General features: G+C 60.2%; 1 protein-coding gene and 1 long non-coding RNA gene across 3 annotated transcripts in view; one reads left to right on the top strand and one right to left on the bottom strand.

Annotated features, from left to right (window-relative positions):
- The window catches only part of RXRA (retinoid X receptor alpha), a 98,093-nt gene extending 91,876 nt beyond the window's left edge, over positions 1 to 6,217 (bottom strand). Inside the window, exon 1 of the mRNA XM_074331328.1 lies at positions 6,064 to 6,217. Coding sequence (XP_074187429.1) covers positions 6,064 to 6,091 — 28 coding nt within the window. The 5' untranslated portion in view covers positions 6,092 to 6,217. The remainder of the gene's footprint in view (positions 1 to 6,063) is intronic.
- Positions 6,218 to 7,381: 1,164 nt separating this feature from the next.
- On the top strand, positions 7,382 to 11,881 carry LOC141571209 (uncharacterized). 2 transcript variants are annotated; one of them, XR_012496000.1, is made up of 3 exons: positions 7,382 to 7,493; positions 11,092 to 11,280; positions 11,416 to 11,881. It is a non-coding gene; the product is annotated as an uncharacterized LOC141571209 (long non-coding RNA). The 2 variants fall into 2 exon arrangements; XR_012496001.1 differs by lacking the exon at positions 7,382 to 7,493 and adding an exon at positions 10,644 to 10,747.
- Positions 11,882 to 20,629: the final 8,748 nt, after the last annotated feature.

Raw genomic sequence — 20,629 nt, 5'->3', positions numbered from 1 at the left:
TCTGGGCCTTTGTGCACCCAGTTACCCTCCCCCACCACCTGTGGCAACCCTGTCTCCTTCAGAGCCCACACCAGAAGCAGCTACAACAGGAGGCCTTCCCCAGCCGCCCACTCGTCACACGTATCTCCGCAGGACGGCAGGAGCAGGCCAGCCCCTGGCAGGTGTGCCCTCGGCACCTGTGGAGTGAATCCAGCCAGCAGACCTGGGTCCTTCTAAGGAAGAGGCTGTCAAGACTGTTAGGAAGGCTGGGCGTGTACATGTGTGTCCGTGTGTAGATGCATGCATGTTCATGTGTGTTCATGTGCACTCATGCATGCATGTCCGTGCGTCCCACATGTACATGTACATGTTCGTGTGTGCTGCGTACATGTGTGCATGGGTGGACATGCATCCGTGTGCGCATGCATTTCTGTGTGTGCACGTGTGTTGCGGGTGGAGACTACAGAGGTGACCAAGGCCCCACCCTGCCCTGGGGACCCAGTGTGGCCATCCTTGCCCAGCCCCCCTCCACCAGGTTCCCCAGGAATGTGCTGCCAGAAGCTCTGCCCTGACAGGGAGAGCAGGTGCGAGCCGGCCCAGGCACCGGGGTCCTCAGGCTGTGCCTCTGGCTGCTGTCCCAACCCGGGCGTCCCGCCCGCTAACAACCCCAACCCTGCCCCACCTGCAGCCCAGGACAACGCTGGGTAAGGATCGAGGGTGCCCAGTCCCCAGAAGGCCATCAGTGGGTGAAAGGGAGAGAGCGGGCGGAGCGAAGCTCCATCCACCTACCAAATCCCACAGAATAAAACGCTCGCTCCCGCAAGGGCCTGAGACCCACAACGCGGCCCCCAGGAGGCCAGGCCGGGGCGCAAACCCAGACCCCAGCAGGCGAGCGGCTTCAGAAGATGCTACCTCAGGATGAGGAGGCCTGGGGGAGCGGTGCCCCCACACCAGGGATGGGTCTGCTCAGCGGGTGCTCAGGCCCCCCCAGACTGGGAAGTCACTTTGTTGAGAAAACGCAGGCAGAGCCACGCAAAGACACTGCACCAGCATCACGGCTGTGACAGGCCTCACCCAGGGCTCCGTTTCCCCATCTGCTCACAGGGGCCATCTCTGCGAAACCTCCACGCATCCCAGGTGTATAGCAGGTGCCCCATGGATGGAGCCATCGGCATCCTTGAAGGGGCAGTGCAGGGCCCTGAACAAGCTGGGAGACACTTAGAAAAACAGGACAGGCCGGAACCACGGAGATCCATCTAGATGAGGTGACAAGGAAATCAGGCCCTGAGCGGTGACCTTGTTCACTCACTCCGCTCACACCGGGCGCGGGGACACACGGACACAGAGACATGGGGACACAGAATCATAAGGGCATGGAGTCATGGGGATATGGGACACAGATTCATAGGGACACAGACGCACAGGGTCACGGGGACACGTGAAAAACAGCAGCGGGCAGAGCTGCAGGTAGCTCTGGCTGCAGAGGTGAGCACAGTGCAGCCAGAGACGCTGAGAGTGAGTGTGAGCACGTGTGCGTGTGCACACAGCCAGGCCAGGCCCGGGCATGTGTGCATCCCGCTCTCCCTGCACGGCCTAGGCCAATGTGATGTGGCTGCTTTCTGCTCCATTTCACGTGCGTTCAGCTGCTGAGCTAGACAATCGCTTTGTAACTCTAGGGTGCAATTTCCCTGTCTGGGAGGCGCCGGGGCACAACTCAAGACAGCTCGTGCAGGCTCGGCGGGTGTGCAAGTGAGTCCCGGGCCCCATCCCCTCCTGCAGGCCTCGAGGAGTCCGTGCAGCGGGGTCCCAGCAGGGCGAGGGCGCCCAGACCAGGGGAGGATGCAGGCGGCCCTCTTTTCCTGAATCTGCTCGAGCACTTGATGGCACCAGCCATCACCTCTGCGATGGAGTCATGTTTTGGTCCCACACTCAGACCTGGGCCACACCCTGAACCAGGCAAGAGGCAGAGATAGACACGCCCCTACAACAAACCCGCTGCCCAATACGTGCGTCCATTTTGCAGATGGAGAGCTGAGGCTGAGAGGCTGAGGGGCAGGCCACACACAGGCAGCAAGCATGGAGGACCAGACCACCAGCCCAGCAACAGGACACAGCCCTGGGGCAGGAAGGTACAGCTCCCGGGGTCCTCCCAGGGATGGCCATGTCATTCCAGAAAAAGTGGGTGGGGGGAGCAAGTGACAAAGGGACCTGAATAGAAGGGAAAAGAAGAGAGTGCAGCTTTTAAAATGTAAATGTTGTAGACAGGGGAGAGCAGAGGAGGGAAGGGATGAGCCCTCTCACCGACCCTTCCTAGCATCCCTGAAATCGACCTGCTCTGCCTCGGTAAGGTCTGGAAGGTGATTCCCAGATGGACACTAGCCCCACCAGCCACAGTCCAGACAGCCAGGCTCCTGAGGACCCAAACCCCTGGCCCTACCAATGGCCAGTTCCCGTGGAAATAAACCAATTAATGAGCCGCCTCAAGGCCCTGGCCACAAAAGGCAACTGCACACGACAAACTTGGAGTCGGTACAGAAGGAAGGAGGGCAGGTCTTGGCTTGTGAAGCCTCGACACCATGACGGTGGCCCAGCCTGAGCCAGTTCAGTGGCCTCTGCTCTGTGCCCCACGGAGAGCAGCTGAGCCGGGCCCAGCAGTTGGGACGGAGCACTCTTCTCCTAAAGGGCGGGCCTTGCTCACCACTCTCGAGGCCACAGCCCTGGAGCATGCCAGCTGTGGAAAGAGCCCACACAACGCAAAAACATGAAACTCCACAGGCGGCTTCCAGTGGCTCTGGGCAGGCTTTCAAGTCTTTCTCTCTCTCACACACTCACACACACACACACACACACACACACACACCTGTCCCACCTCACTCACCCCAGGGCCCCTCCCCTGGTGCCAGAGCCCCAGGAGTGCACACTCAGCCCCAACCAGATAGGGCCCACCCGCGAGCACCCATTCTATGCCCACACAGTAATTCTACAACTACCCCCACCTCCAGGCCTTCTTTCCCAGGAGAAGAAACAAAGACCACAAACAGAAAGCATCCCAGAGCCACAAAGGGGGCCAAGGGAGAGCAGGCAGAGGGCCTCCCGGAGGAGGTGCCGCTGCCCTCGGCCCTGAAGGACAAGTACAGCTGGAAGAGCTGGTGGAGCTGGGAGCAGGGCTGCTCGCTCAACTTGCCTAATCCTGGCTCAGAGCCACCCAGCCCTCCCTCCTTGGCCTGTCCTGGGGGCCCCCAGCTCGTCCCACCCATGTTGTGCAGAGGGAATCAGGGCTGCACAGTGGGCCCAGACACGACAGCCAGCCCCGGGCAAAGAGGCAGGTTGGCAAGGCCACAGCCACGGTCAGGCCACACGTGAGGGCTGTTTTTCTCACCCTGACACTTCCCCGTACACAAACAGAGCCCCCTCCGGAGTTTACCAAAACAAACGCCCCAACAGTGGGCAGTGCCCAGGAGACAGAACTGCCTGGGCAGGCATACTCCAGCCCGGCCTCCCAGCCCGGACTCTAGCCCGGCCTCCCCAGAGTCATGTGACCCTGTTATTTCGAGAGGCCCTGGAACATGCTCTATTTTGGGTCCCGAAGGCTCTGATTTTACCAGAAGCCCCTCACCAGGGTTCCAAGACCTCCCAGGTCCCAAAGAGCCCCCTCAGGGGGTGACCAGTAGGCCTATCATTCTGCTACTGGCCACCCACCCCTCCCCGGGCAAACGGGCCACTAGCTGCCAAGGAGGTGGGGGGGGTCTGGTACAGTCTGAGACCTGTGGACTCCTTTTGCAGGCTCAGCTGTCTAGTCTCACTGGCCAGGCTGATGGCAGCACAGGCTTTGCCCCCTAAAGGGTGCGTGGGCTCTGGGCAGCAAGGGCAGGAAGCAAGGGCTGCCTCAGGCGAGTGACTCGGCCTTCAGATCTGCCCCTGGAACTCATCCCTGCCCTCACTGGGGGGCTCAGAAGGCAGCAGCTGGAGGCTCTGGGCGGGTGAGGGAGAGGTCCCAGGCCCACCAAGCCCCGTGGCACTGGGCACTGGGAGGAAGCAGCCCTCTCTGTCCGAGGCCCCAAAAGGGGCCAGACAGCTACAAGGGACGGTACAGCCTTCTCAGCAGCTCCAGCTCTGGCCTGGACTGCCAGCAGGGCCCTGGACAAGCAGGGCCTTCTGACACTCACCCCCCACGGGGGATCAGGCTGTGTTGACAAAAGAGCTTAGGCAAGTAGCCGCTTAAATGGACCTTCAACTCCACTGGACTTCAGAGCTGGTCACAAGCTTAGAAAAAGAAAATGTAATGAGAGCCCAGGCCTCTCTGCTCAGGCCTGGGACTTGTGGACTGCCTGGGAGGCCACTCGTGTTGGGGAGAAGCCCCCAGCCTCCTTGCAGTAGAGGGGTGCACCCATCCAGGTTCCTGAAGCAGTGGCTGAGAAGCACCTCTCCTTTCAGGGAGACTCTGGCACAGCCACCCTGGGTCCTGGGCCCCCCATGTGCCAACTCCCAGGATGTCAGGGACAGGAGTCTGTCCTGCTCCCAGTGCCCAGCAGGGAGAGGTAGGAGGGAGGACCTGACAGAGCTGAGCATTCTCGTTCCAGAAGAGATCCTACGGGAGAGCCCAGTTTTATGTGTGTGAGCACATGCACGCACAAGTGTGCAAAGCTTTAAAAGGGAAAGGGAGCTGTCGGCCCACACAGGAGCCTGCCAGCCCCATACGAGGCCCGACAGCAGTAAGTCACAAACAACTCAGGTTTCTTCCCTGCTCCACACGGTCCGGCACCACAGACTGGTGGGCTGAATTCCAAACCCACCACTTTGCAGCCTGGGGCCTCAGCCTTTCCTAGTCAGTTTTCTTATCTGCAAAATGGCATGAGTGCCCACTCCTGGGGCTTTGGGAGAACCAAGCGCCTGCCAAGGTCCTCATCATATAGTCAGGGAGGGAGTCTTAGATTTGACAAACTTGGAACCTTACCCCAGGCACCCTGCAGCACACCCTCTGTGAGTGCCTGGTGCTCATTCCCTGGCCCTGACATCTGGGGGGCACCAGCTCCCAATCTCACCAAGGTCCCTGCAGCCCTCCTGGGTTCTGACCAACCGGGTAGCCAACATGCACCCCAGGCTTCAGGGGCAGGGGTGGGGGGGAGACTGGCCGTTGGGGTTTCATTCAGTATCAGCTGTTTTGATTTCCATTCAGGACAAATCCTTCACCCAGCCTGACAGCCTGGCTGCCGTCCCCACCACCAAATTAATATCCTTGCCGGTGCTCATTTATAAAGTCTCCCCACGCCCTCCCCCTTGCCTGCCTCTCACTGGCTCCCAAACCCTAGGGAGGGCATCGGCTGGGGGAGCCTGGCCATGCCCCCTCCTCCTTCTCGGTGGGTCCTGGCCTGGAGTTGGAGTGCAGTCTAAGGCAAGAAAGACACGGGGCAGGATGGCAGGGGGGGGACAGGAAAACTGACCCTCCGTGCCTCTGGGGCGTCCTCCCCCAAGTGTAGGGCCAGCGCCACAGAACGACCCGCAGAACAGCCCGAGTGCGCCAGAGTGAAGGCCCCCAATTCTGGGATGGGGCCTTCTTGGGTTTGACGTTCCCGGTCATCTGGCCCCTTGGTGGCCCAGCCCACCGCGCCTGGACTGCTCTGGGGGAGGAGGGGTCCCGTGTGCTCCAGCCGGCGGCCTTCTGGACTCGGCGGCCCGGGCGGCGGCGCGGAGGCCGTCCCGATGCCAGGGCGGCCGGAGGCTACGAGCGCACAAGTTGCTCCGCCCGCCCGGCCCGGTCCCTGCGCGGCCGGCTGGAGCCGGGCGCCGGGGCCGCGGGGCGCTGCCAGGCCATGGGGCAGAAACCCCCAGTCCCAGCCGACCTGCCGCCCCTCTGGCCCCGCCGCGGCCCGCTGCCCTCCTGCTCCGCGACCCAGTCGGCGGCCGGGCGCGGGCCGGGGGCGCCCGCCGCCCTCGCCCCCTCCCAGCCAGGCGCGCGCGGGGAAAAGTTGCCCGGCCCCCGCCCCGGGCACAGCGCCCCAACTCCGCGGAGGCCGGGCGGGGGACGCCCCGCGCACTCCAGGAACGCGCCCCTGCCCGCCGCCCCGCCGGCCCGCGAGCACTCACCGAGCGGCAGGAAATGTTTGGTGTCCATGTCGGCGGCGGCTCGGCGAGCGCGGCGGCCCCCGGCGCGGCCGGCCGAGCCCGGGCGGCGGGAGCCGGCGGCGGCGGGGCGGCGGCGGCGCGCGGAGGCCGCGGCGCGGCGAGTTGTTGCAAAGTCGCCCAACAATGTAAACTACTTGTGCTGCGCGCCGCCGCCGCGCGCCCGCGCCCGCGCCCCCGCTGCGCGCGCCCGCGCCCGCTCCGACCGCTGCGGCGCCGGCGGGGGCGGCAGGGGCCCGCGACGGGCGCGGACTCGGCGCAGCGCCGCCGCCCCACCCGGCGCTCCCGCCCCTCCCGCAGCTCGCGCGCGCGGCCGGCCCCGCCCCCCCGCGCGCGCCCGCGGCCGGCCCGCCCGCCCGCCGAGTTGTGAGCGAGCCAGCGCCGTGCAAACTTGCAAGTTTGCCTCCGCCAGGGGTTCCCGGGAGCCGCGCGGGGGCGGCGGGGCGGGGGCGGGGCGCGGGCGGGAGCAGAATTCCCTCCCCGGCCTGCCAAAAAGAAGAAAAAGCCACCCGGGCGGTGGAAGAGACCGGCGCTGGCAGCCCGACGCCGCCGGGCCATTGTCTGCGCGGCCACACAAAGCGGCCGGCCGCGCCGACTCCGGCCCCGCACTGCCCGCGGCCGATAGTAGGGAAACTGAGGCCGGGGTTGCCAAGCCATGACGCGGGAGCACGGGCTTGGCTCCTCCGCGAGGCGTCAGTTTTCTGGGGCCCACCCCCCAGGCAGTCCCCTGCTTCATGCCTGGTGGGGAGCATAGGCCGAGGGCACCTTAGCCCCACCCCCACTGACGGACCCACGGCCCGCCAGGAATGGCGAGGGGGGGGTGCTCACGCTTCCGCTGTAAGGCTGACCCCCACTTCGGGACCCCTCTTTAAAGGCACCAGGCTGGGGAGGAGCTGCTGAGAGTTGGGCACTGACTTTGTGGCCGGTGGCTATTTTTATGCCTTGGGTAGTTCTTTGCCTTGACTTTCATATTCAGGATTTGTTTGTATAAAAACGAAAGGAAGCCGCCTGCCCTGGACAGCTTGGGCGGCTGGAGTTGGGGTTGGGTGTGAGTTACTTGCGTGGGGCCAAGCACGAGGCACACGGTGCTCCCCTGCGCAGGGCTGGCCCAGGGCAGGCGCCTCCCCTCACCACCCACCGTGAGCTTGCTGCCTTCTAGACCCACCTTCCCTGCGCAGCAGACCCATGCTCGGTGGGGGAGTGGGGGCCGGGGCAGAGGGCCTCACCTAAGGCACACAGGCTGCACGCGCTGGTCCTAGGGCCACGGGCGGGCTGATGGAAAGGGAGTTGATGAATGAGGCAAGGTGGCCCCCACGACTGCCCAGAGACAGCCACAGCCCTCCACCAAAGAGGGAGTCCTGCCTGGCGCACCACTGCCCCCTATGTAACCACGGGTAAGGCTTGCTTCCTCTCTGCTTCACTTTCCCCTCTGTGAAATGGAGTAACAGGATCCACTTCGCGCCTCCCACTGGACAGTCGAGCTGGATCCCACAAGAGCCACTGACCTGTCCTCGGGGGAGGTACTCATTCCACTTGGGGTAGGAGCACCTGGGCGTTCTGTGGGGGCTAGCACTCGTGGGGGAGCCTTCCCCCAACACAACCACAGGCCACGGCCCAGACTTGTCCTGCCCTGGTTTCTGCTTGATCCGTGCTCCCTGGGCCCCCTGCCCACCTGCCCCCCCCACACACACACACAAACCTTGTCCTGCCCCCACCCTTCCCCCTCTGCCCTAGCCTGTTTAACTATGGCCCTCGTCCACTGTCATCACAACAAACCCACTCCCCACCCCCCAAGGCACACTCACCCACTTCTAACACTGACTTCCCTCTGCCAGGGCTGGGGGCCGGCAAGCATCCCCAGAAAGGGCTGAGAAGGAGCAGACCCAGGCACTGACACATGTGGGGCATGTGCCATATGCCAGCCCCAGTTCTCAGTCCTGTGTCCATCGCCCCTGGTGTGCCCTTGGCCATGGAACAAACAGTGGCCCCTCCTCCCAGCCTGCACCAGACTGGTCCATTTGCTAGAGAAGAAGAGGCCATGTGCCCTTTCCATGTGGGGACCCCACTGGGTGCAAGTAACCAGGAGGAGAAGCCCCTCCAGGACCATGGCGCCCTGTCCTTTGCTTGTCACCCTAATAACCTGTGGGCAGCAAGCACCACTAACCCACCTAACTGGGAAGACAGTGAGGCTGGCAGAGGTGACATGATGGTATGTCACACAGCATTGAGGATGAAGCCAGCATTTGAACCCAGAGTCCATCCTCGGAACCTCTCAGCCACCAAGGGTGTGAGCTAGTGACCAGCAGTGCAGGGCTGCTTTCTGCTACCTCCTTTGTCAGCCCATTCACGTTCCGCACTGGGTCTCAAGACAGACAGGTGAGGAGAGAGGAAAACATGAATGATCCCGGTTTTCCAAAGCCAGGGATCATTCATTCATTCAACAAACAACTGCTGAGTCTGTGCTCAGGCTGGGTACTCAGGTGGAAGTGTGGTCCCAGATAGACAGGTATGGGCCAGATCCCAGCTGTGCCTCTCACCAGCTGTGTGGCCCAGCGGGTCACTTTCTTCCCTGTGCCTCAGTTTCCTCATCTGTAAAGTACGGAGAGCCATACTTTCCTCACTGAGTCACTGAGATGACTAAATGAGATAACAGAGTCTGGAAGGGAGTAGGAGTTCAGTAAATGTTAGTTACTACGATTATTACTATTATTATGACATGATGGATTTGGCTTTCTGGGAGTACCCCGCCCCCCGCCTTGCCCAGAGGGCAGATGAGACAGGCCCACGAGGAATTGTCATTGAAGCAGAGAGTGATGGGCAGACAGGAAGTGTTATGGATGGTAAGGGGAGGGCAAGGCCACGTCCAGCCAGGGGATGTAGGTAGCTTCCGGGCATGGCTGGTTCTTGAGTTGGATTTTGAAGGCAGGAGGTTTCTGTCAGGTAGAGGCAAGGGTGAGGGCAGAAAGGCAGGCATGAGCAGTGGCCTGGAGGTGGGAGGCACCCAGCACGGTGAGGGAACAGCGAGAGGCCCGCTCAGCGAGCAGGTTGGAACACGCCAGGTGCTTGTGGGAAAGCTGGTCCTCCTGGAGGCCTCCGAGGCTGGGCTCAAGCCTCTGAAGTCACCTCCGACAGTGGGCAGCCTGGCACCCTGGGCTCCCTGCCCCTCCCCCACCGCACCCTTGCCACAGAAAACTTGAGACCTTTTGGAACTGTTGGCGTCTGGAGATAGGGAGCCCCACATAGACAAATTTCCACTTGGGCTCCCCACCCCAGGGAAGGCACAAGGGCTCAGGGTTGCCAAGGGTGCAAGAGGGGCCCTCTGTTCCTGAGACCTGAGAAGGCATCACCCAGCCCCTGCCTCTCCCCTGGAGACCACGTGGACAGTAGAACGAACATGGGGCCCAGAGCCATAGAGACCTGGCTGAAATCCAGCCTCAGTGCCTACAGCTCTCAGCCTGGCCTCTCTCACCTGTGGGGGTGGCAGGGCACAGGGGTGCTTGGGGAGCGGGGCAGGCCTGCTGGGAGTCAGAAGGGGAGCTGGCTGCAGGAGTGGCACACATACATACACACACACACACACACACACACACGCGCGCACACACACACACACAGGCTCCTGGATGGAAAATGTGCGTACTGCTCATTACGGCTATTTTTCACTCTCCCCTCAAGCAGGGGCTCTTTGGTGCAAACGATCCCACACGACACCACCCGGGACAGTGGCGGCTGGTTTGGAGTGGCCAGGTCCAAGCTAACCATGGAAAAAAACACCCCCAGCCTTCCTGCCATGCGCTTCTGCAGCCAAAAATATTTTTATAGTAATATCCATCTATTTACAACCTGGGATCTGAGAGGGTTTTGTTTTTTGTTTGGGGCTTTTTTTTCCCCCTGAAGGATGCTTTTTAAGGTACTTGGGCTTATTCCGCATGCCTGTCTCCACTCAGTCTTGTAAACAGTCTCTGGAATCGCTGGTGAATAATATTTTTAAAGGCTGGTGTCTGCCGGCCTGAGGCTCCTGGGGCTGGCATCTGGGCAGATGTTCCCAGCAGCCTCTGCAACACCCAGGCGCACCTCAGCAGCTACTGGTTCCCTGCCCCCAAAGAGGGTCCATGTGACCCTGAGCTGGTGACCAGCAAACCTCACAGAGGTTTGGGGCTCTTGTCCCCAACAAGCGTGGCAGGGACTTAAGTGCTCTCAGCCTAATCTCATGGGCAGGTGGCCTGTCTGTGTCCCTAAGCACACTGGCTCAGCGGTCACTTTCTCACCACGACTGTGGCTCCTTTGGGAGTGATACTTTCTGATGACGATGATGGGCTGGGAGGTGGGGATGAAGCTCAGAGAGCAAGGGCTCACCTGAGATCACACAGGAAGACTGGAAGGAGTGACCCCAAGTCATGTCCTGTCCCTCCATCGGTCTGGGGGAACATGGGAAAGGCGCTGGGCCACACTTGGCCTCCAGGCTGTTCTGCTTAGTAGAGACAAAGAGGAAGGATGGCAGGGAAGGGGGAGGGGAAGAGGGGAAGTAGGAGAAAGGTCAGGTACCATGTGAATCAGCGTCTCTGAAGGCAGGCAGCTTACCTCCCTCAGGAGGTGAGAGCCCAGTTCCCAAACTCCACGGAGCTGCTGGTGGTTTGGGCAGACCAATCAGGTGAGCCTGGCCTAAGGGGATCGGGCTGGTTTGTGGAGAAGGACCGGGACTGCAGGGCAGCTCCAGGCAAAAGCCTGTGGGTTCCCTCCAGGGACCTCTAAAGAGATGTTTCTGCCAAACTCCAAGGCCACCTGGAAAAAGTCACAGATGTCTGGGTGGGGCTGGAAGGACCGGCAGCCCTCGAGGCTAGAAAGTGCCAGGGTGGTCCTGGGAGTTCCGAGTCAGGAGGGGTGGGCATGTTGTCCCCAAGGGGCTTCTTGGTGCCAGGTATGCCATGCACTACCAGGGACCGTCTCCTCTAACGCCACCCCAGCCTTGCAGACTCCTGTTTCCCCATTTCACAGATGGAGACACCGAGGCTGAGAGGAGCAGTGACTGGCTCCAGCACCGACATCACCGCAGCAGAGGTTCACAGTCAGAACCCGCAGGGCAGCTCGGGACGACCACCAGCCTTGGACTCCCGCCTTCAGTGAACTGCTCCACCTCCCTGCTTCTCAGGGTGTATGGGGGGTCAGCTGGGCAGGAGGTGCCAGGTAAGACCAGAGTCCAGAGAGAAGGGACAGGCAGCAGACTTGAAAAACTGGGTACCAGGAGGGGTATGCCATAGCCTGGCTCAGCCACCAAGTTTCATTTGGCCCTCTCTGAACCTCAGTCTCTTCTTCTATAAGATGGGAGAAGAGAGCCAGCTAACCGTGGAGCCATTTTGGCACAGAATAAGAATATATCAACAGGGAGATCGATGTTACCGCCTCACTGCAGCTGAGGAGGAAGGCTACGGCCGAGAATGCTCGCCTGGTGTGAGACTCCCAGGCTAGGCCTGGCTCTGAACATGGCACGCCCCTTCCTGGCCCCTCTCCACCAGGCCCTTCTCCAGACACCACCCATCAAGCAAGAAGAGAATGTGTTTTATCGGGGGCATTTATTATCGACAATTGCTCCATCCATCTCCCTCTATACACATACATATACGTAAGAGGGGATAAATATGCAGGGAGAGCCACCGTGCCCAGTCTCACTGATGGAGTCACTTGCCCCCATAAAGATAACGGGAAATGATTCATAATATTTATTTGACAGACATGATATGAACCGTAATAGCCTGTTGGGATTAAAAATATCCGTACGTCTCTGTCATCCACCAATGTGGTTTAAATATTATATATGTGGCCACTGCGGCGATGGGGAGATGGGAGCGGTTATTGATAGCGGCCATAAAGCGAGTCGTTTGCACTGAAGGATGGGAGAAGTAACCGAGGACTTTGCCTAATGCTGCTCGATGCTTGCGTCAAAAGAAACCGTGCTTAAAATTGTGGCTTCCCCATCCACAGCCTGCCAGCAAGCGGGGCGCAGACTGCCCAGGACACACTATTCTGCAGCCCTCGCGTCTGAGGAGGGCCTGGCCTGGCTCTGGGTTGCAGCTCCGGGCCCCACGAAGCTACCGTCCCCACAGAGGAGGTCCTGGAAGGCCCAGGCCCCACCCTGCACGGCTGGAGACCCCTGACCATCAGCCTGTGCCCAGCCTCCCTCCACCCGGGGTAGAGCAGAGTGCCTTGCCCGCCCGCCCACCTGTCCCTGTCCAGTCACTCCCACTGCCCTCCAGATAAAGTCCAAACTCCTAAGAAAGCCCACCAAGCCCTCTCTCGCTCCCTCCCCTGAGTCACCTCCCTCCTGCAGGCACCCAGCCCTTCCCACAAGACCCTGCCAGGCCAGCACCGGCCAGACTGCTGTTCTGGACCCCCATCCACACCTGTCCACTCCACATTCTACTCAAAGGCCCAGCTCCAGTGTGGCCCTGTCAGCAGCTTGCTACCGCCCCCTGCCCCCAGCCTGGCTGAGGCTTCTGTCCCTTTGTTTCCTTGCTATTCCCACTGGCCCGAAAGCTCACTGAGGCCAGGGGTCAGGGGTCACAGGCTTTCCATTTCCCCACTGGGCACATGATGGGAGCTCCAAGTGTTCACTAAAGGAGCGGACCAGGAGGGATAGCGCTTTCAAGGGCCTGGGTCCTGCCTCTACAGCAATGTCTCCCCTCCAAGCCCTGGGATGGACTGTCAGGGTCCCTCGTTATGTCTCAGTTCTTCTGTACTCAGAAAAACATCCTTCCTTCCCCAGGCCTCAGTTTACCTATCAGTACAGTCGGTCTTTGGCTGCAGGGATCGAGGCCCCTTGAAAACCTGGGCATTTACCCATGAAGAAGCCTTTTAGGGTTTGCTTTGGGAAGGGCCCAGAGTCATGCACTGAGAAAAAGGCCAGCGGGGGTGGGGGGGTTAAGGCCCTTCCACCATAACTGCACCTCACCCCCCGCCTGGGTCCCACCCCGAGAGCCTCCAGCCCCAGTCCCAGAGCTCTTTTCAGCGGAAACCTAGTCCCCAGGCTGATGAATTACCGGCTCACAGTGACAATTGGCCTTTGTTTCTCCTACTAACGAGGGTCCCCAAAGACTGCTTCTGAGCTAAGGCACTGCCTGGAGGGGAAGGGCTGTCCTGGAAATCAGGTCACCCAGGAGGACAGCCCAGAGCCACCTGCCTACAGCCCAGCTCCCCTCTTCTCCGAGCGGGGCCGTGACACTCACAGGCAGGACAGACGGACAGGAAAGGTAAGCATCAGGCCAGAGCAGTGCTGAGGAGCCAAAGGAGACATGCATTTCCTAAGCCGTAGGCGTGGACCTGCACTTCCTCCCTTTGGGGAGACCCTATTCCTCCTGGGGCTCCTCCGACCAGTGTTGCCAGCCTCCTGCCTTGTAGTCGTGCTGGCATGTTGGGGTGGGGGGGTGGGGGGGCGCGAGGCACCTCCTCCAATAACTACCCACTGTTGACATGGCTACCCATTGGGTCCTCCCTCGGGCAGCGGCCCCTGCATTTCAGGCCCCCTCTGCCTAACCCACAGAGCCCAGCACAGGCCTGCGTGAAGTGGCTGCTCCCGGAGGGGCCTCGCTGCCCTCACCTGGCCCCGCTCTGGCAACCTCGGCCTTCAGCTCCTCGCCAGGATATGAGCTTCAGGGTCCCCACCTGCCCAGGGGGATGGAAACCCAAGAGGTCATGGGTCTCACCTACAGCCTGGATAGCTGCCTGGGACCGGTGGGCTTCAAGCAGGCTTAGCCACAAGGCCCTTTTCTCAAATGCCCCTGGTGTGTGTGTGTGGGGGGGGGCAGGTGTAAGACACGGGAGGCCCTGGCTGAGGCCCAATGGGGCCCCGGAGCCTGCCCACTACCCCAACCTCTGAGGGGCTGGCCGGACCCCACAGAGTCACAGACACTGAATCAGGAGGGACTGGGGTGTCAGGCCCATGTCCCTCCCTCTGGCAGTGAAGCCCCAGGGCTTTAGAACCACTGGGGGCTGTGCGTATAGGGAAAGGAAGTCACCCCCTCGCCATCACCTCAGTGGTGCCAGCGGTGATGGGGGATGTACCTGCCCTGCCCCCCAGGAGTGACTGTCTTCACTTTTTTCAGTGTGGCTGCTGTCTGAGGTGTGCTTGTCAGGGGATGTGTAATTGTTGAGAAAAAGCGTGTTTGTGTTGCTTGATGTTTCCCAGGCTAATCACACCTAAGTGTCCACGATAAATCCAGGCCAGGTGTCAGGAGTGGGAGTCCTGGGCTCTGAGGCGTCCGACGGACCTGACGCAAGGCCCTTGTCCCACAGTGGGTGAGGCCTGGGGCTCAGTGTCCGCCTCTGCAGTGGGGGCGAGTGACAGGACAGGCCCTGTGGGGCTCAAGTGTGGGTAGAGTGAGACAATGTCTGCAAAGCGGCCGGCCCAGGCCTGCCCTGAACAGCACAAATAATGGCACAGTTAATAGGATTACCAGGCCCGGCTGGGGTGCATTTGGTCGGGGCACATCTCAGGCCTGTCGCCCACCGAGGCGCTCAGCCGAGAGGCCGGAGTTTCGGGACAGACGAACTCGCCCAGGCCGGGCTCAGCATTGCCAGCTGAAGACAATTGGCGGAAATTTCCCGCTGGTCCTGGGGTTTATATGCGCCGTGGCCTTTTGGGGAAAACAGGTCTGTTTTAGCGAAATCCACCCATGGATGGGGAGACAGGCAGGTGGCTTGGGCCCTGGGAGCTGAGGGGCTTCTTCCTCGCGAGCTGTGTTCTGCTGGTTCGGCCCCCAGGTCTAAGCTCTGAGGAAGCACTGTGCTTGGGAAGGCGGGAGGGCCTCCCAGTGGACCCTCAGGCCACTCAGAGCTGACTGGGGAGGGCACAGGTTCCTGCTGTCTCGCGGTGGCTGCAGGGACACCAGCAGAGAGGTGAGCACTCACCTTGCCACTGCACAGCAAATCGCCACTGGGCAGAGGAGACGAGCCAAGTGCGCCTGGGGTCCCGGCTGCCCCATGTCCCTGAGCAAGCCGCCCCGAGCAGCTGGCTATCCAGGCTGCCTCCATGATCTCCTAGCACACGATCCCCAACTGCTAGATCTCTCAGCTCACCAGCTCGGGGAAACACCACACACTGACAGCCTGGCTGGTGTTGCTTCCTGGGGGGGGGGGGGGGGGGTGCAGACTCAGCGGGGAGCCCCAGTCATTCAGCCTGTCTGCTGGCTGGCCATGGGGAAGGCCTGTCCTCTCTCCCAACCTCAGTTTCTTCCTCTATTACAATAAGCTGGCCCTCCACACACACACACACACACACACACACACACACACACACACACACACACACACACACACACCGGGTTGTAATGTAATCCAGAATGCTCTCCTAGCGGTGCCCTGGTTACCAGCAGCCCTGCGGACCCGGAGCAGAACAAGAACCGTGCCTGAATCTCAGCCAGTCACGCCCCCATCGGCGAAGGTTCCTGAGGAAACAGATGACGATTCGGTGATGATGGGGCTCAATGAGGCCCAGCCGACAGCTGGAAATGTGGGGAGCGGCTTCGACGGCCGGTGATGGATCAGTCTCCAATCAATTACACGCGTATGATAAAAGTAGTACACTGCCAAGGGAGGAAAAAGGCAGTTTAAATCATATACAGAAGGAGTCCGATCATAAATGCATACACAAAAGAACTGGAAAGAAATCTCACACACCCCCACACCCCCGTTTGTTAACAGTGGTGCATTCTGGTGATTGAGCTGGGGGAGCGTTCCACACCCTACTTGGTAACGTTTTTTGTTTTCTATGATGAGACTTTATTATTTTTATAATCAGAAAAATGTAAGGTTCACAAAGACCTGTCTGAAATGCATCTGAAACCTGACTCTGGTGCCTATAGCCAAGCCCAGCTCAGGTCCTATCTCCTTGGCTCAGACGCCCCCAGCCCGCCCCACCCCCGTGTCCCCCATGTGACAGTGTCATGGGCCCTGGAAGTCACTGGTCATGTCTCTGGAGCCTTCTCCTCTCCTCTCTAAGCACCCTCTGCCCTGCCCCCATATCGTCGTGGTCCTGGGGGGCTCCCAGCCCCCACCATCCAGACACCCTCACCTGGGCAGGCTCTGTCCCACCAGTATCATTCAGGAGACGTCCTGTGTCTACTTTGTACCTACAAGAATATGCTCACCTTCCCTCAATCTGCCGCCAGGATATTTATCTGATCTGCCCACCTTGTCACTGGGCCAAGCGAGATTAATAATACACTTAATTTCACAAGCACAGAAGGTTGCATCGAAATGGCCAAAATATCTGGACCACAGCAAGACAAGTGAGCTCATCTTAGTGGTTTTAAAGGCTGATGCAGAAGCCTCTTGGCTTTTGTTCCCGGCTGTCTCTTGCCAACAAGCTGAATGGCTGGGCTCATCCAAAAAGTTGTGAGCTGCTGGACGGTGCCCTGGACCCTAGCGTCCTCAGCAAATGCCCCCATCCCTCAGCAGGGCCTCCTCGGAGCGCGCAGTGGAGGGTCCGGGGCAGGGGATGCAAGGAGGGGAACACGGCGCCGTCTAGGCCCCCCTCTTCCTTCCATCTCCAGATGACCAAGGTGGACGACATTCACAGAGCAGAGCCAGGACAGGTCGCAAGGCCACGGAGAAAAAGGAGGTGAGGGATTAGGGACACTTAGGGGGGCTCTGGGGCCCGCTAACCAGGTGTTGGGGCACAGTGCTCAGCAGGGACCTGGAGGTGGGGCCAGGTCAGGCCAGGGGACATGGGAGGGCAAAGATGGGGAGATCGGACCTCAGGTGGGTAGGTGGGGTGGGGGCACCCATAGGGAGTAGGGGACACGAGCACTTGGGGTGCTCAGTGGGGAGCAGTGGTCCTTACCCCAAAGGTCGTAGTGGCCCAGGTTTGGAAGGACATTGGTCGCCCAGCTAAAGCATTGTTGAAAGGGGAGCAAGGAGCCCCTGGGAGGGTCTAAGTCCAGAGGGACCTGCCACCAGGTGACAGTAGGCTGGGGTGCTGCTGTTCACTGAGCACTTGCCCCCCCCCCCATAATCATGCAGAGATAAATGCTACCATCAGCTCCATTTTGCAGGGGGAAGCTGGCTTCAGGACGCCAGGTGACTTCACATCGTAGCTCTGCTAGGGCACAGCCAGGAGCCTGCTTCCAAGATGGCAAAGCTGGTCCAACCTGGCTGGTGGAGGAAGGTGGTGAGGGGCACTGCTGTGCACACCCACCCCAACTCCACCCAACCAGCCCAGCTGCTGGGCCACGCTGCCCTGTACCCAAGAAGAGCCTGTGGCCTCACTCTGCCCAGACGACTTGCCCAGGACTAGTGAGAAAGCTCTCCTAGGCCGGACTCAAGATGCCCCCCAAACCACCCTAAATCTCCTGGAGGTTTTCTCCACCTCTGTCCCCCAGGGTCAGCCCGTCTTCAGGGCCTCCCAGGCCTTCCAACCCTCAGAAGCTTCCAGCAGACACGGGGCCCTCCAGCGGACGCCCTGTTGGTCCAGAGAGCTGAAGGGATGAGTGCCTCTGGGACCTGCCGCCTCTGAAGGGCTAAGCTCTTCATCAGGCCGCTGCCCCAGGAGCTGCTTTGTCTGGGAGCCACTGGACACAGGGAGCAGAGCAAAGCGCTAACAGGATTGCCTGGCCCTGTCACTCCTCCATCACCCCCTTTGGTGTCTGAAGAGGGATTAGTGCCAGCGCTCCTCCCTCCTCCCTCCTCCCTCCTCCCTCCTCCCTCCTCCCTCCTCCCTCCTCCCTCCTCGCTCCCTCCTCCCTCCTCCCTCCTCCCTCCTCCCTCCCTCCTCCCTCCTCCCTCCTCCCTCCTCCCTCCTCCCTCCTCCCTCCTCGCTCCCCCCTCCCTCCTCCCTCCTCCCTCTTGCCCTCCGCCGTCCTCCCTGCCCAGACCAGCAGCCTGAGCTGCTCCCCTCCACCTGCATTTCCCTGCCAAGCTCACAGCTAAGCCTGGTGTCAGGCCTCTCTGAGCGGGACCAGCAGGACACATGGCCAGCTCTCCTGGGAGCCAGGCAGCCCTCTGCTCCAGTGTTGGGGGAGGGCCCATGGGGCGGGGGTGCAGGGAAAGAATCTGCTGCATTAGATCCCCAGCCTGCCAGCTCACACATCTGTGGGGCCCAGGTGAGCACCTTGGTTCCCCCACTCTGTTTCTTCCCCACCTGAAGTGAGGGTCCCAGCACCTTCCCAGGCCATTGTAAGTGTCAGAGTGCAGTGTGTAGCGTGTCACGTACATAGTAGGTGCACAACATTTACTAAGTGTCGTCACTGTGATTGGCCCAGCGATGCCGACAGAGGCTGCTAACTCTAACAGCCTCGTGTCCATATAATGGCCACTGTCAGTATCTCCAACAAGGCCACGGCCGGCCTCCACTGGCCAAGGTGACGTCTGCTGGGCCCTTTCACCTTCTCCCTCCAACACAGGACCCAAAGGGTGAGACCTGTGTGTCTGACTGACCCACCGCCTCCAGGGCACTCCAGGCCAGGCCAGAGGGGTCTGTGGCTTGGCTATGGGGCCTGGCAGACCTGGGCTCAGCCTGTGGTCCTGGGCAAGTCACTTCTCTGAGCCTCAGTTTTCTCACCTGTGAAGTGGGCAGCAGTAGTAGCAACCCGCGCACCCCCCCCCAGTGTGGGTGTAGTGGCACAGTGGCCACTCAGAGCAAACACTCAATACATTTGCTTCACAAAAAATAAAACTGGGCTGTGGAAAAAAGAAGAGAAAACTCCAAGAGACACCCCAAACTGTCGGCGTGGCTGAGGAAAGGGCCGGCTCCTTTCCCATGAGCAGTACGCCAGCCACATGTCTGAGCCCACCCCACTGGCTGGCCGCCGTCTTTGCCAGGGTCTTCGCAGGGGGAGAGGCTCCTTCTGGGGCATGGCTCCAGCCAGTGCTCCCGGCGAGAACAGGAGGACACAGCACCATTTCTTCATCAGACCTCCCCCCCGCCCAATTGCAAGGCCTGGCAGGAGAAAGTGCCAGGCTGTGTGGTCAGCACGGCGATCCCTGGAGGCTGCCTAGGTGGCACCCTCCAGCATACCCTGTCCTCCAGGGCTGTCTTACCATTGAGCGGGCAGACTCAGGACCAGCGGTGCTGCCCCATCAGGGCCTCGGGTAGCCCTTGACTCACAGTGAGCGGGGCTGTTTCCAGACTCCTACACAGCCTCCCTCTGTGGCTTTTTACAGCCCTGGGAGCATCAGCTTCCAAACACACCTGCTTTCCCCCATGCTGAGAAGTCAGAGGGCTGAACTGCTCTTTGTCTAAAGTGGACCCCAATGCAGGGCAAGGCCCAGGCAGGGGGCTTAGGTCTGTGATGCCAAGCCAAGCAGCCACCTGGAGACGCGTGTGCATCCGGGACACGGCCGAGAAGCAGGAGCATCCAGACCTGTTGTTCCAGCTGTTGTTGCACACGGCCCCCACATTTCGTCACTTACAGCAGCCACTTTAGTATATTCACGACTGTGTGGTCAGGAATCCCATCAGGGACCCCACCAGGTGACCCGTCTTCTCCACGTGACTTGGCTGGGCTCACTTGGTGGCCTTCAGTCAAAAGCCAAGTTGGTCTGGAGAGTCTAGGATGGTTTTTCTCACAAGTCTGGTCCCTCGGCAGCATGATTAGAGGTTGGGCTCAGTGAGGACACTCACCCAAATTGCCTACACATGGCCTCTCCAGCATGGTGCTTCTGGGGTGTTTGCACATCTTATGTTATGGCTTAGGGCTCCCAGACTGTCCTAAGAGGCCTGGAGGTTGGTGATGCTGCAAGACTCCATCTGAACTAGATTTAGAAGTCATGTAGCATCATTTTCACTGTGTTCCATTGGTCAAGCAAGCTGTAGACCAGCCCAGATGTAAGGTGAGAGGAGTTAGACCCCACCTCTCAGTGTAGGAGGGATCGCTTTGGAAGGCTCTTTGGCAAGGCTCTTTCCTTGTTTGGCTGTACAGTGAGTCCATGAGAAAGGTTTTATCACCACCACCACCACCATCACCGTCATCACCACCATCATCACCACCAGCATCATCACCATCACCACCACCATCATCACCACCACCATCATCACCATCACCACCACCACCATCACCATCACCGTCATCATCACCACCATCACCATCACCACCACCACCAACATCACCATCACCACCACCACCATCACCATCACCACCACCACCATCACCACCACCATCATCACCATCACCACCACCACCATCATCACCACCACCACCATCACCATCACCACCACCACCATCACCACCACCACCACCATCACCGCCATCACCACCACCATCATCACCACCACCACCACCACCACCGTCATCACCACCACCATCACCATCACCACCACCACCATCATCACCATCACCACCACCACCATCACCATCACCACCACCACCACCATCACCATCACCATCACCATCACCACCACCATCACCGTCATCACTACCATTGTCATCACCATCATCAATGCCATCATTGTCATCACTATCATATCATCATAAGCGTCATGGTCACTATCAAAATCACCACCACCATCACCACCACTAGCATCATCCTCACCACCATCACCATC

This window comes from Rhinolophus sinicus, linkage group LG04 (assembly GCF_036562045.2).
Source record: "Rhinolophus sinicus isolate RSC01 linkage group LG04, ASM3656204v1, whole genome shotgun sequence".
Taxonomy (NCBI): domain Eukaryota; kingdom Metazoa; phylum Chordata; class Mammalia; order Chiroptera; family Rhinolophidae; genus Rhinolophus; species Rhinolophus sinicus.
Note: the sequence above shows the minus strand (reverse complement) of the source record. Positions and strands in the feature narration are given on the sequence as shown.